The 14,378-nt window shown below is 37.8% G+C and overlaps 1 protein-coding gene across 1 annotated transcript in view; it reads left to right on the forward strand.

Annotated features, from left to right (window-relative positions):
* Positions 1–14,378, forward strand: part of Tmem255a (transmembrane protein 255A) — a 49,956-nt gene that overhangs the window by 4,013 nt on the left and 31,565 nt on the right. The window contains exons 2-3 of the mRNA XM_048336043.1: positions 3,461–3,603; positions 13,212–13,274. Of these exons, the coding sequence (XP_048192000.1) occupies positions 3,461–3,603; positions 13,212–13,274 (206 nt within the window). The remainder of the gene's footprint in view (positions 1–3,460; positions 3,604–13,211; positions 13,275–14,378) is intronic.

The following is a 14,378-nucleotide window of genomic DNA, read 5'->3' on the forward strand; positions in this document are numbered from 1 at the left end:
TTTAACAGTGGGCACGAAGTGGACAGAGTAGTGAGAAATACTGATTAGGACTCTAGTTGAACAGATGGTTTTTGGTTCTAGGGAGCTCTCCAGTGTATCCTGTTTTACAAAGCTGGTTCTATGAGGATAGCCAATGTGTATGCACATAATTCATCCCATACCTTCTCAATTAAGACATAAACAAGTTTGATTACTGTTACTGTTATTCAATAAGTACAGACTACTTAATAAGTATCAGACACAATGACAGGCACCTTTCAGTACTTTGAAAAGGGCTCATGGTATCTGAGCTTCTTTGACATATTGATTTATAGGCCATTTTGATGTATTGATTTATGCATTTTATTTATTAAAACCTGACTAAGAAGGTCCTGTATTCACAGGACCATCTAAAGGAAGCCCTTAATTATGCTCTCACAGGGGCAGGGCTGTTTTCACCTCTAAGATAGAACAAGCACCAGAAATATGTTCTAAGCACACAAAATTATCTGTTTTATAGGATCATTGGACACACCTTCACAAAATCAAGTTAATGTGAACTTGACACTGAAGATAAATTGACGGGTGATTATTCATTTTTTGAAATGATTCACACAGATGTTCCTTAAAACAGTCATCTCCCTAAGTACAACTAAAATGGTTTTTAAGATATATTTTAGTATCTTTATGTAGTGATACAAAGGGGTTTCAATTCAACCTGTCAGTTTATGAGTACAATGCCTCTTGATTAATGTCCCTTCTCCCATCATTCTAGAGAGAGAATGTAATCCCATCCCTCAAATTACCTGTTTCCATTTTCATACATTTACATTGAATGTTATTACTATATATTTTATTTTACACATTTGTGGAGTTTGTAGTATAAAATAAGGAGTAATTGAAGAAGCATGAGAGGACTGAGGATATTCCACCTAGTGAAGTCAGAATTTTCTTTATTTACTCTTTTTATTAGCATATATTAATGGTAAAAAATAATTCTTTTTATTAGCATATATTAATGGTAAAAAATAATGGAATTCATTGTGATATTTTTATTATATGACATGTAATACACTTTAATTATAAATGCAATGTGAGACTTTTCTTGGTAATTTTATAGAAAACAAACCCTATCTAGAGGCAAGGCCCTTGTGCCCTTGCCTATTTTCTCAACTGACTGAATTTTCAATTCAAGTCCTAAAGCAAAGAAAAACAAATAGATTTTCCAATGACACCATGTGGTTTGCTGAGTCACTTTTCTGACCTGGCTCCTGTGCTTTTAAGAGTTAGAGTGATGTTTGAAAATAAGACCCAAGAGCTGTGAATAAGATTAAGGGTCAGTTAGTGGGGAAAGAACAAGCCTGTGAAACAAATTAGAAACAAATTAGCAAAGCCACGCATATATACATATTCCAATTTCATCACAAAGGTTACATCATATTTTAAGTGTAGGATCTTTCCTGGTTCTCCTCTCTCTCTCTCTCCCTCTCCCTCTCCCCCCCTCTCAATTTGGGGGCAAGGAAAGGCTAGAGAACCTATAGGAGTGACAAAGGAGAAAAGACAAGAATGGAAGGTGGTGTTGATACATTTATGTTAGAATCCATTGTGGAATAAATTGAAAACTCGTCAAATAGTCAATCCTATCATTAAATAGGAACCCTGGTTTAGAGACTCATTTAGGGTACATCAAAGTCAATAGGAAAGATAATTAACCCTGGCAGTTGTAATTGCCAAACTTTGTTCATGTTTGCCACCCATTAACTTGTTCTTTACATCCCTAGTCACCATCTCACACGAAGGGCCCTGATGTCACAGGTGTCTCTGGACCTTTTTTTTTTCCCTGTGGAGGCTGGACTGAGGTCTCATGGCAGAGGTACTTCTTTTCTCCACTCTCCTCAGCTCTCCTTTCAGGGTAAGATGGGCACTTTAGTATATTGGTGCCTATAAATGCTTAAAGCACTTCTACACTTTGATGCAAAACAATGTCAGAATAATACCTTATTAAAACTGACCTGATGCATCACATCCCTTACTTTAGGTTGACATCAGAAGAGACCGCTAGCCTCTCCCACTTCCCTAGGAGCAGAGATCACAAGGGGAAAGACAATATGGATGATGGGTTTAACCCAAGGCAGCACTCCATACTATTTCCGTACCAGAGGGGATATCTGCAGGAGGTGCAGCCACATCACTAACTGGTTTCCTAGGTCTTTCTCCATGTTTTCTCTTCTTCTTTTCCCTTCCTCTTTCCCTCTCCCCCTCCTCCTCCTCCTCAGTAGTGCAGTCTGGGCAGTATCCTTCTGCACTGCTTCCTTCTAGAGTTTGTAGTGAGGCCTTTCACAATGACTAGATTTTACAGACCCAAAGGTTTCGTTAGGGCCACAAATTACAGTCAAGGCACTTGGCAACCATCTCACCATCAGGTTCTCCAGTGATTCATTCTTCCTACCCTCCACAACTCTACTAGAAAATTGAAATCTCCTAGCATCCCCCATTTGATCACTTTTTCCCCCTGAGAGCTCCTAGGTGGTAACCCTCCCCAAAACATTTCCTGATGGCCCCCCTCCCATGCTCATAGAGTATAGAGCCTTGATTAGGAGCTTAGATACCATTTTTCTATCTGACCTAATAAGCATATTTTAAAAAAAATATTGGCTTGCTCTATCATGTCTGATAAGCACAGAGTAGGAGAATGGGTTTCACATCATTTATATTTAGGTCACCCTCACATAAGTCTAAGTGTGTATAAGTTAGAATCCCTCCCATCTCCCTCCACAATATATATCTTTGTGGACTAATGACCTCCTAACATTTACTTTATTACATTCATTTGTTATGTGACAAATTGTGCCAGCACACCATTTTAAAGTTTATATGTGAGGTGGCAAATGTCAGAAATAAATGAAAAAAAAATCCCTAGTACCTGACGTGGTTCTGATATTTACACTGAAAATGAAAGTTCATATCTCTAGCTTATGAAAAAAACCCTTCTTAGTTACATATTGGCTTTAAAATATTTTCATTTAATATCCCCACAGAAACACTTTGCATTCATCATATGCATTTATAATTTGGCCTAATAAAACCCACCCTACTAAGTACAGATGACACATCTTTTATGTAATGCCAAAAACACAGAATGTGTTTTGTTTTTATATAACTGGTGAGATTTCTTCTGTTATTTTCAAACTAGAAATACATTTTCCCCCTCAGATCTCAGCCTCCTGACATTTTGGAAATTTTCTTTAAAAAATATTATTATAAAAGTGATGTGCAAAGGGGTTCCTGTTACATAGAAATACATTTTTATTATAAAAGTGGCAGTTGATTACTGCAAAACTGAAATTTCCATCACTTTGCTGTAATCCCACTCCCTAGAGACAACCTCAGTTACCAGCAGGGGTAGGAGAGAAAAACCTTCCTAGTAAAAATTTCTCTTTTCTGGCTGAAATGAACAATCTGACTTTCTCTGTGTTTACAGGAGCCTTCAACAGGAGGAAACGAAACTCCATTTATGTGACCGTGACTTTGCTTATTGTGTCTGTGTTAATTCTCACGGTGGGCCTTGCTGCAACCACTAGGACCCAGAATGTGACTGTTGGAGGCTATTATCCAGGAGTTATTGTAAGTATGGAAAGCATAAGCCCGTCTCTGTAGCTTACTGGCTACAGAGATGTGGGCTCTACTTTGGTTATGCAAAATTGTGTTTGAGTTTCTAGAGTTTGTTTAAATTTCCTCTCTCTATTTCTCTATATTTATACAAAAAGGTGACTCTGGCCTTGTTATGAAAAGCACTGGACTGGGACTTTGAAAGTCCTAGTGCCATCTTTGACAGTGAGCTGGAGCAAGTCATTTTATTCTTTAGGACTTTGATGTTCTGGTTTAGAAGATGTTTCTAACTAGCATTGTTAACATCAGGCTAAGATCCTTTTGGGGGAAGTCATCTGTTTTCCTGTATATACTAGAAATCAACTGATCTTACCTGGAGTCTGATCATCTGGGAAGCTTGACATTCAATGATCAACAAAAAGCATGGATCTGCAAATAAGTCTGTACTTCTATCAGGAAAAAGATATTGAAGATACACTCCTAAACCATGTATATTTATTCATTTATTAAATTATATACATGTTTATAAAATTCGTATAAAATGGAAATTCAAAATTTAGATGAAAATGAAATAAACAATTTTAATATCATTTTACAAGCACTGAAGTGTGACAGGATGATAATCAGTGTGAAGTGTTTCATTAAACACAGCAGCTGCTGTGTTATTTCAAGTGGCCCACTAGGTAATTATGGGTATTTTGGGTTGACATTTTTTTCCATACTGAGGCTTGTACTCAGGGCTTTGTGCTTGCTAGGTAGGCACTCTGCTACTTGAACCACACTCTCAGTTATTTTTGTTTTACTTATTTTTCAGATAGGTTGTGTGGTTTTGCCTAGGATCTGTCTTAGACTGCTCTTGATCCTTTCATGTAGCTAGGGTCACCATGCCATGCCTTACTTGCTTATTGAGATGGAGTCTCACTTGCATTCTGCCTGGGCTGGCTTCTACCTGTGATTCTCCTGATCTCTGCCCATTAAGTATCTAAGATTATAACTATAAGTGACCAAGTTCAAGCTTTGGCCAACTTCTTATCAGATACGATTTGCTTGGTGTTGGAACTATTAGTTTTTGTTGTTGTTTTAGGTGTGTTTTTTTAAAATGTTAGTTCTCAATGTATCGACAGAAAGTTTTCCCTGGGACTTAGACATAGCAACTCTTCCATTATTTGTTGCCCATTTGTGCTAACTTTATTAGAGTCATCTTCAATTTTTGATTTCTTAACAGGAATCTTTTCAAATGTCTAGTCTGTTTTGTTAGAGCTAGCTTAGTTAAAACTAGATCATCTAATCTGGGTATACATAAAATGCCCTGCCATTAAGCCTTTGCTGCTTAGAAAGTGCCCTCTTCCCCAAGGACAGCTCTCTGATCATCTGATACTCACACTGATGGAGGGTGCTAGTGCCAAGCCATTTATTGAATATTAGTAACAGTTTTTTTTTCTTCTTTTAGGTCAACAATAACTGCCAAACAGAAATTCTAATGGTTTCTTTCTATATTCCAATGGATGATTTTATCCACCCCTGGGGTGCATGCAGTCCATTTTAGAGACAGTTGAAACTGTTTAATAAAAACATCTCATTTACCAGCCTATCCAACATAGTGAGACCCTGTCTACAAACAAAAAGCCCAAACGAAAACAAAAAAAAAACTTTATTTCAGTCTATACTATTGAACACCAAACTTAATTCTAGAGGTTGTATAACGTTTTTAATACCAAATAAATGGCTTCCCAGTTGCAGTTGCTAGAGCATAGGAAGGAATGATTCATTTTTTAAATGAGGAAAACAAGAAGGTCAGGTGTATTTTTTGTTCTTCCTCTCCCTCTTGCAGTCTCTCTGTCTATCTCCGTCTCTCTGTCTCAATCTGTCTGTCTCTGTCTGTCTATCTGTCTGTCTGTCTCTCTCTCTCTCTCTCAATGGGGGAGAAAAAAGGATTAAAGATAAGCTTGTTACCTAGGTCACCAATTCCATTTGAATCCATTCCACAGTGTGCCTCCTTTATAGCCCTTTGGAAGAGGGGCTCTGATGTGGGCTGTGCCTCCTTCAAGCTGAAGGCTCTTTTGTAGATTTGAGGCTGGCTGGTCTCCCAGCTGAAGGCAAGTGTCCCACAGACACCAGTTGATGTTCTGTGTCCTCTGATAAACATGTGATGTGAGAACTCACCCAGTCCACTTCCTGTGGTGAGGCACGAATACCTGACATCAGCAGAATTGGGTTTTATTTTTAAATGCAAAGGGGAGGGGGAAGAAAGGAGGGGTAAGAGCATTGGCTTGGAAAGCAATTTACAGGATCTGTGTGACTTTGTGTGCTTCAGGTAGCTGCATTAGTAAAATATTTCTGACTGATGAGCAAATGCTCAAGTCAAGATTCAGAATCGCTGTGGGTGAGATTTTTACATGTTATTTAAGAGTACAAACTCCTATTCATGAACAGTGCCTGTGAACCTTCTCTGTAGAATGTGACTGTGGGTGGCTAGGTCGGAATAGATTAACAAAGGAACAAGGGCTCCTGGTTGTGTTATTCAAGTACCCGATGTTCAGCTCGTACTGGAGGTTGAAGCATTGGAGGTGTGTGTCTGTGTGTGTATGTTTCATTACAAGGTAAAATGGAAGTAATAGAAGAGCTATCCTAAGTGCAAAGTGTGCCTCTTTAGTTTAACCTTTAAAATTTTTGCTGTAGACTGTTTAATTAAAATGAGTTTTAATTATAGAAAGTGAAGGGGAGAAGATAGCAGATTGAAAAGTTTAAAAATCCATTTGACTCTATAGGTCAGATCATGTTACAGTAAATAGAATTAGGACTTCTAGCTCAACACTAAATGCTCGAGAAACTAGATTTGTCTGGGAATGGGGTGCTTTCACTAATCGAATAGCTTGGTTATTAAGGAATTACCTGGAAGCCCATGTGGGTTTCTAATCCAGGTATAAACAGGAGTGACATGGTGAGCTGTTATTTTACCTATGACCTTACCTTCATAACCTCTAGAGATTCTGATTGTGGTTGGGCCCAACAAATGTGAATTTTCTTTTCATGAACTAATTTGATTGAAAAAGCAATGTGTGTTAAGCTAACATTTTTGCTAAGTGCCCCAGGGGAGTCTTAATTTTGGTGGATCACCAGGCACCTAAGGAACTAAAACACAGTAAAATGTGCTGGGCCATAAAACCAGGAGTATAATGTAGTGCTTTAAGATTCTGCACTGTCAAATTGGTCACTTTGAATATAAATTACCATTGTATAGAACTGTGAACATTTTTTACAGCAGAGAAAATTTCTGCTATTTTGAACTCTACTTACATGTGTTAACAATACAGGGAAGTGTAGATGTACAAAACAGATAAAATTACAGAGATGTTATTAGGTTATAAGAAGACTTACTGTATAGTTCATTGAAATATTGATATCTGTGACATTTAAAACAATGCTATTTGCATAATTTGAAGTCATATGAGACATGGGGCATTTTTTTTTTAATTTTGTCAAACCAGATACTTCTGTCCAGTGAGGTATATTATAATAGTATACTGTACCTGAATCAGAATACAGTATCATTGTTCTAATGCACACCAACTCACATATATCTTTAAATGTGTGCTAATCTGTGCCAGCTGAACATTAAGGTTAAAAATATTAAAACTAACAAGGATAGAAAAAGTGGCATAAGATTTCTTACAGTCCTTAAAAGATTGAGACATAGTCTATTCCAGAAGAGTTCTGTTAAGCTTTCCACTTTGAAGGCCTAAAAATCCTAGAGCTCTTGTTGTTGTATCAAGTATAAAGGGCCTGTGACAGAGGTTGCTCTTTACTTCTAAACCTCCTCTCACCTCAGAGGAGGCAAATGAGGCCTCTGAATGTGTTTCCCATGCAACCCACATGATAGAGTTGGCCCCCTGATCAGTGAGGCAAGTCTTTCACTCTGATACCCACTCCCCAGCATTTGTACTGCCATAGGCCTGAGATTTGGCTTTTTATTGTTTTTGTTTTTCCAGTCTTGGCGTTTGAACTCAGGGTTTGGGCGCTGCTCCTGAGCCTCTTTGAGTTCAATGCTAGACCTCTACCACTTTGAGCCACAGCACCACTTCTGGCTTTTTTCTGATAGTTTATCAGAGCTAAGAGTCTCACAGACTTATCTGCTCAGGCTGGCTTGGGACTGTGATCATCATATCTCAGCCGCTGAGCAGCTAAGATTCCAGGCTTGAGCCACCAGCACCTGGCTTTGCCTGAGTTTTATTTACAAAAGAAACCAGGAGGTTTTCCTGGAGTAAGTCAGTTGGTTGAGGAGTCAAAAATTTACAATGGGATATTAGGAAACAGGGCAACAGAGAACATTTAATAATCTAGAAAGCTTTCCTAGGCTAATGTGGCTTCAGCTTCATAAAGAATCTTGGTAAATCCAAAACAGTTATGATTAAATTGAATGGCTCAGGAAATATTAGGAGCTCCAGATAGAGGTTTTGTAGCTTATTGTGAATTAGACAGAGGCTTTTTTCATTTTCTTCTTTTTTAAAATTTAATTTTATGGTTAAGGTGACATACAGAGGGGTTATAGTCATATACATAAGGTAGTGAGTATATTTCTTGCCAAACTTGTTACCTCCTCCCTCATTTTTCTCCAACCTCTCTCCTCCCCAACCACCCCACAAGTTGTACAGTTAGTTTACAACATATTGTCTTCTATTTATCACTGTTGCACTGGTTACCCTTTGTCCTTTGTCTCACCATTTTGATGTTCCCTTTCCCTTCCCTAATTCAGATTAATGCATATACAGTACCCAGGGTACCAAAATCAAATATAGTGACCACAGGGGGCTTTTTTCACTTTCTTCTGAAATGATTTTAAAATACAACTTCATTTTAAAATACAAATTCTTTTTTTTTTTTTGGCCAGTCCTGGGGCTTGGACTCAGGGCCTGAGCACTGTCCCTGGCTTCTTCTTGCTCAAGGCTAGCACTCTGCCACTTGAGCCACAGTGCCACTTCTGGCTTTTTCTGTATACGTGGTGCTGGGGAATTGAACCCAGGGCTTCATGTATACGAGGCAAGCACTCTTGCCACTAGGCCATATCCCCAGCCCTAAAATACAAATTCTTAACAGTATATTTTAAAGACTTGAATCCCAATTTTTTGGATGCAATGTTTAGAAAGTCATAATATCTTAACCTCCATTGGCTTCCTGTTGATTCCTTAGCATGCCATTCAAAGATCTCTGTAGATGCAGATGCAGGTCTCATATTACTTCTCTTTTGTCAAAATTGTCACATGCCCCTGTACATGACCTGGGCTTTTCTGCCTTGGCTCTGTCACTTACATTGTTCCCTAGATGTCCTTCCTGTTGTTTCTCTGTCTAAATGCTCTGTCACAGTCCAACTTAAAAACACAGCAGGAACATTTCTCAGCTATTGGGGAACATAGTGGTGCCTCTCATCTTTTGAACTCCTTATGACAGATTCTTCTTATTCATGGATCCTGGAAAAATATCCATTGATAATTAGTAGCATTTGTTGAGCCATATTTTCACTTCTTTTTGTTTATACATGTCCACAATCCCTTATCTGAACACTTGAGTCATCTGTGATTCAGGATATTAATTTTTTAAAATTATACATCTAACATCTCAGTAGAGCCTTGAGAAGCACTCCACAATCAAGTTCCTTCATATTTCTAAAATAGAATGTGAATTTTTACATGAAACAAAATTAACAGTATAAAGTCACTTCACATTATTAGTTCAAGGTCAGGCTTTGCTACCAAGCTAGTTATCAGAAAGCCCTTTTGGTTTTAAGAGCTCTGTGGATTTTTAGGATTATGGAAAGGGATTGTGGACTGATTTACCTAATTACAGCATGAGCTCCTTGAGCCTAAATCTCATTAGTCTTAGCATCAACCCTACCCCCAAATCCGAGCCTCCAAATAACTGATCAAACACAGTATTTGCTATAGACTGGATGTGCAGTTAATATTTACAAAATGGCTAATCCTTCTCAACCTCAGCCCTAGGTATTTGGGACAGTGAATATGCATAGACCTAAAGTGATAAGGTCCATGCCCCCAAAGAACCCTTCAATATGATTTTGACTTCTAATTATTATTTTTTATTTCATAAGTAGAGGGTAGTCAAAACAAAGCAAATTGGTTATTAGTTCAGGTCATAGCAAAATGAAAATGAAGGTCCAAAGATAAAAGCCTTACATGACTCCATGAAGCTATTGACAACTAGGATCATAGGGCTTACCATAAACAGTTGATCAGAAACATCTTTCCATTTTCAAGAAATTCTGTTGGTTCATTTTATTTTCAACTCCTTGGCTCTTCCTCAAACAGGATTCTATTCCAGAAGATTTTTTTTTTCTGGGGGGCATTGGGGAAAGAGGCATCAATAAGCCCCTTGTTGCTTGAAGGTCATTATTCTACTAACACTGGCCATAATGGTACCAAGGTATGACTGAAAGAATATTAGTTGTTAATCAGATGATCTGAGGGCTGGCCTTGGCTTTGACCTTGTCTTTTTTTAAGAAAATGATTCCAAGTATTAAGTGGGAATGATAACAGCTTTATCAAACTCCAAACTCCATAGCATTCCTGTGACCAAGATAAAAGTAATGATTGCTTCTTTAACTCTCAATGCTTTTAAATATAAGGTCTTAAGTTCTTAGCAATATTGGTGATTTCATTCGAGGACCATCCAGGTGAATTAATCCTTTCAACCATCACTCAGTAGATAACAGTTTCTTACCCACTAAACTATGTCACTCCTTTTAGTCCACATAGAATGTCTCCTCTATGGAAATTTAGAGATACCTTTTATTTAGCAACTTGCACTTTACAAGTCATGCTCCATACTTTATCTCATTTAATTCTCCCAGCAACCCTGTGTGATATATGCTATTGTGACTCACATTTTATTGATAAGGAAACCAAATAAAAATAGTTAAAGAGGCTGCTCAAAGGGACAGTTTCTAACGAACAGACACAAGTATATAATCCAAAATCTCTGTCCATATAGCACTTTGGTTGGTTTGTATCTTTGTTTACTTCCACATGGTTCTTTTTTTCCTTCTTTCTTTTTAAAATTATTTTTTAAAATAGTTATTTATTTATTTTGGTCATGGGTCTTGAATTCAGGGCCTGGGTGCTGTTCCTAAGCTCTTTTGCTCAAAGGTAGCACTCTGTCACTTTGAGCCACCATGCCACTTTAATTGGAGATAAGTCTCAAAGACTTTACTGCCCAGGCTGGCTTCACACTGCAATTCTCAGATCTCAGCCTCCTGAGTAGCTAGGATTACAGGCGTGAGCCACTGGTGCCCTACTTCCCTGTGGTTCTTGATGAGCTCTTGTAAGATAGGGGCCACAGGTCTTCTTACATATTTGGCATAAAATTATTCAACACATGTTAGAAAATGAAATGAATTAGAAGAGAATATAATGGATTGGAAGTGGGGAATTGGCTGGCCTGAGATTTCCAATCCTGGAGTGCCTTGTCTTTCTGGTGAGTTTCAGTAGGTTCTAGTGAGTTCCAATAGCCCTTTGGGTCATGAGTTAATAGGAATAGCCAGTGTGGTAGATGCCTGTATGGGGAAAGTTTGCTGTTGGGTTTCAGAAGACATTGTGTGAGTATCTGTATAAGTTGATGAACTGTTTGGTAAAAAGAGTTACTTTCCCTTCAAGAAGTTGCATCTGAATTTTTTTCAATCTCTGCAAGTGGCTCAAAGCATCATGAGCATATACTTTTCATGTAATTCCCCTTAAGGAAAATAAAGTCTATAGAACAAATTGCAAAGGGCACATAGTATAAAAAGGAGAAACACTTTTAGCATGATATGGAGCAACTATTGACATGTTTTCCAGATCAATTCAAGTTACAGAGACTCAGAAGTTGAATATATTTAAAAATAGCAATAATAATCTCTAAAGCAAAGTAAATATTTACTGAACAGTTACTGTGTGCCAAGTATTGTGCAAAGTTCTTTGAATGTATCAACTTGCTTAATCCTCACAAGAGCCCTTTAAGGTAGCACTACTATGGTCACTGTTTTTCAGATAACGAAACAGATTTACAGAAGTTAATCAGTGTGTTCGAAGTTGTACAGACATAAATAGAAGATCTAGGGTTCTAAGTCAGGATACTATTATTATCAGATTTTAATCAGTATATTTTATGACAATACATTTTAATTATATTTGAAATAAGATCATATGGTAAACATAGACATAGTTTACCTGCTGAATGAGTATTTGCAGTAGAATCTTAAATGGTATGGTATGTACATTCATGTACCCCAGTTTTTACTTCCCAATACTAGTTGCTGACAAAGTGGCTCTGCAGAGTCTCTCTAGAAATTTTCTTCCTTTATCCTTGAGATTCTCAGACAACCACTCAGTTCCCCTCTACTTCTCCACTATGTCCAGTACTTGGGTTGGCTGGATATCCAAGTCTGGGTATAAGGCTTGGAAGACCTTGGACCAAAATAAATGCTTTTTTTTTTGCCAGTCCTGGCGCTTGAACCCAGGGCCTGAGCACTGTCTCTGGCTTCTTTTTGCTCAAGGCTAGCATTCTACCACCTGAGCCACAGCGCCACTTCTGGCCGTTTTCTGTATATGTGGTGCTGAGGAATCAAACCCAGAGCTTCATGTATACGAGGAGAGCTCTCTTGCCACGAGGCCATATTCCCAACCCCCAAAATAAATGCTTCTAAGAGCTAAGGTAAGGCTACAGATAATCTGAAACAGAGATGATTAGTGAAGCTAAAGAGAAATGTAACTACATTTGTGAGCTTGTGTTAAGATTTATTGGTCCATTCTCACCACTTTTTACTTCTTCCATTTTCATCTCCATCAATAGCTATTGGTTAGTGATCATTTTCAGCTGAGATGGGCAAACGTAGTCCACTAATAGCAAGACTGAGAGGATAGTGGTATCTGCTACACTGAACCGTAATCCCAGCCACTTAGACAGGAAAATTGTTTTTAGAGGTTTTACACTGCCATTTCTGTTCACCCTTTAATGAATGCATTTTGTCCATAAATGAAGCAGAGATAGGGGAAGAAGAAGTGAATAAGTGCTAACATAAATTTCATTGGGTCAACCACAAATACAGGTTTTCAAAAAAAGTTGTTTTATTTTTATTTTTTTAGTGTGGGTTAAGGTGCTTGCTGATTTTTAAAGTACTTCCTGATTTTGATTAGTATGCCAGATGCATCAAAAATTGCTGTTGCACACCTTTATTGTGTAACCCAAACTTCAAAGTGGAAGACTCTTCTAAAAACAGATAAAGACCAAACTATAATGTGTGCTTTTCATCGCTATATATCTCTGACTCACCAGTTACGTACTAGGTAATGGATATTGAAATTGAAATAGGTACACTCTGAAAAGCTACAGCTGACCTTTACTTTTAGTTTTTAGCATGGATTTCTTTTTAGGCGTGACTCATTGCTTCAAAGGAAAATTGAAAAGTGGCAGGAAAAATACTTTCACATCATGTATATGTGTAGGCAACTGCGTGTGGCTTTAGCATTTGCATTCCAGTTCTTTTCCGTGATCCTGATGCATATTCAGGAGCAAGAATGATGGTAGAGTCAGGCTGACTATCTTCCCACATTCTATGTATGTTGTTTGTTTTCCAGCTTGGCTTCGGGTCATTCCTTGGAATCATTGGTTCAAACCTTGTGGAGAATAAGCGGCAGATGGTAAGTTTTCATTCCTATAGGATCACATTTTTGTCAGAAAAGCCTTAATCTTTCTGTGAATATGTAACCCATCTCTTAAGCATGTATAAATTTGTCTACACAAACTGCTACTTTATTTTTTTTCATTTCTTTATTGTTAAAGTGATGCACAGAGGGGTTACAGTTTCATATGTAAGGCAGTATGTACATTTCTTATCCAACTTGTTACCTCCTCCCTCATAGAACTAGTTTTACAGTGAACCTGTGGTAGAGGACTTGTTTTCATCTTGTGCCATGCAGCCTGCCTGGTCTACCTAGTCTCAAGCCATAGAGATACAGAGAGTATTACAGCTATTGTCCTTGCCTGGAGTACTTTTGCTTCAGTGATTTCCATGACTGCAGCCCAGAATTATTGGTGACTCTCATGTCTTCTTTTCTGATACATTATATTTTGTAAAAGTTTTCAAAAGATTCTTATTTTTTAGAAGATTACAACCTAGAGGACTTTCCTTAAGAAAAAAATTACTAGGGCATGAGAATTGCCCCCCCCCCCAGCCACACACACACAAAATGAAATGGTGGAGCCAAATTAAAATAGCTCCATTACCCTTAGTTCAAATTCAAAAATATTGTAAGGTTGAAAGAAAATGAACATATATCAGAAGGCCAAGCTTAGGAAGTTTGGTGTCTTATTGAGGCCTCCCAAAGGCAAATGGTTAAGATTTATTCCTTCAATCTGGGAAGACTTCTTGGAGAGCAAAGGTAGACTGGACTTCAAGTTAATTGCAGTTTTACACTTGTGGTCAGATGGTGGGCTAATTAGATTTCCCTTGCACAAGTCTCTGTGGTATCAAAATTTTGATAATGAGGCCTATTTAATAGCAAGTTTAATCAGATAATGTAATCGCTGTAGGGATAGAGAACCCTAATCATATATTTGTTCCCCAGAAACATGGTGAATCTTTCTCAAGGGAGTTCTAATAGTTTATTTGTTCCATTTTACCTGGACACCCTCCTCTGCCAGTTGTTTTTGCACTTTGCACTTAAATTATTCAAAATAATGGGGGAGTTTTAATTGTAGAGCTGATCATCGCATAGCTAATAATGCCAATTTTGTGAGATTGT

The sequence above is a fragment of the Perognathus longimembris genome, chromosome 28 (assembly GCF_023159225.1).
Source record: "Perognathus longimembris pacificus isolate PPM17 chromosome 28, ASM2315922v1, whole genome shotgun sequence".
Lineage (NCBI taxonomy): Eukaryota > Metazoa > Chordata > Mammalia > Rodentia > Heteromyidae > Perognathus > Perognathus longimembris.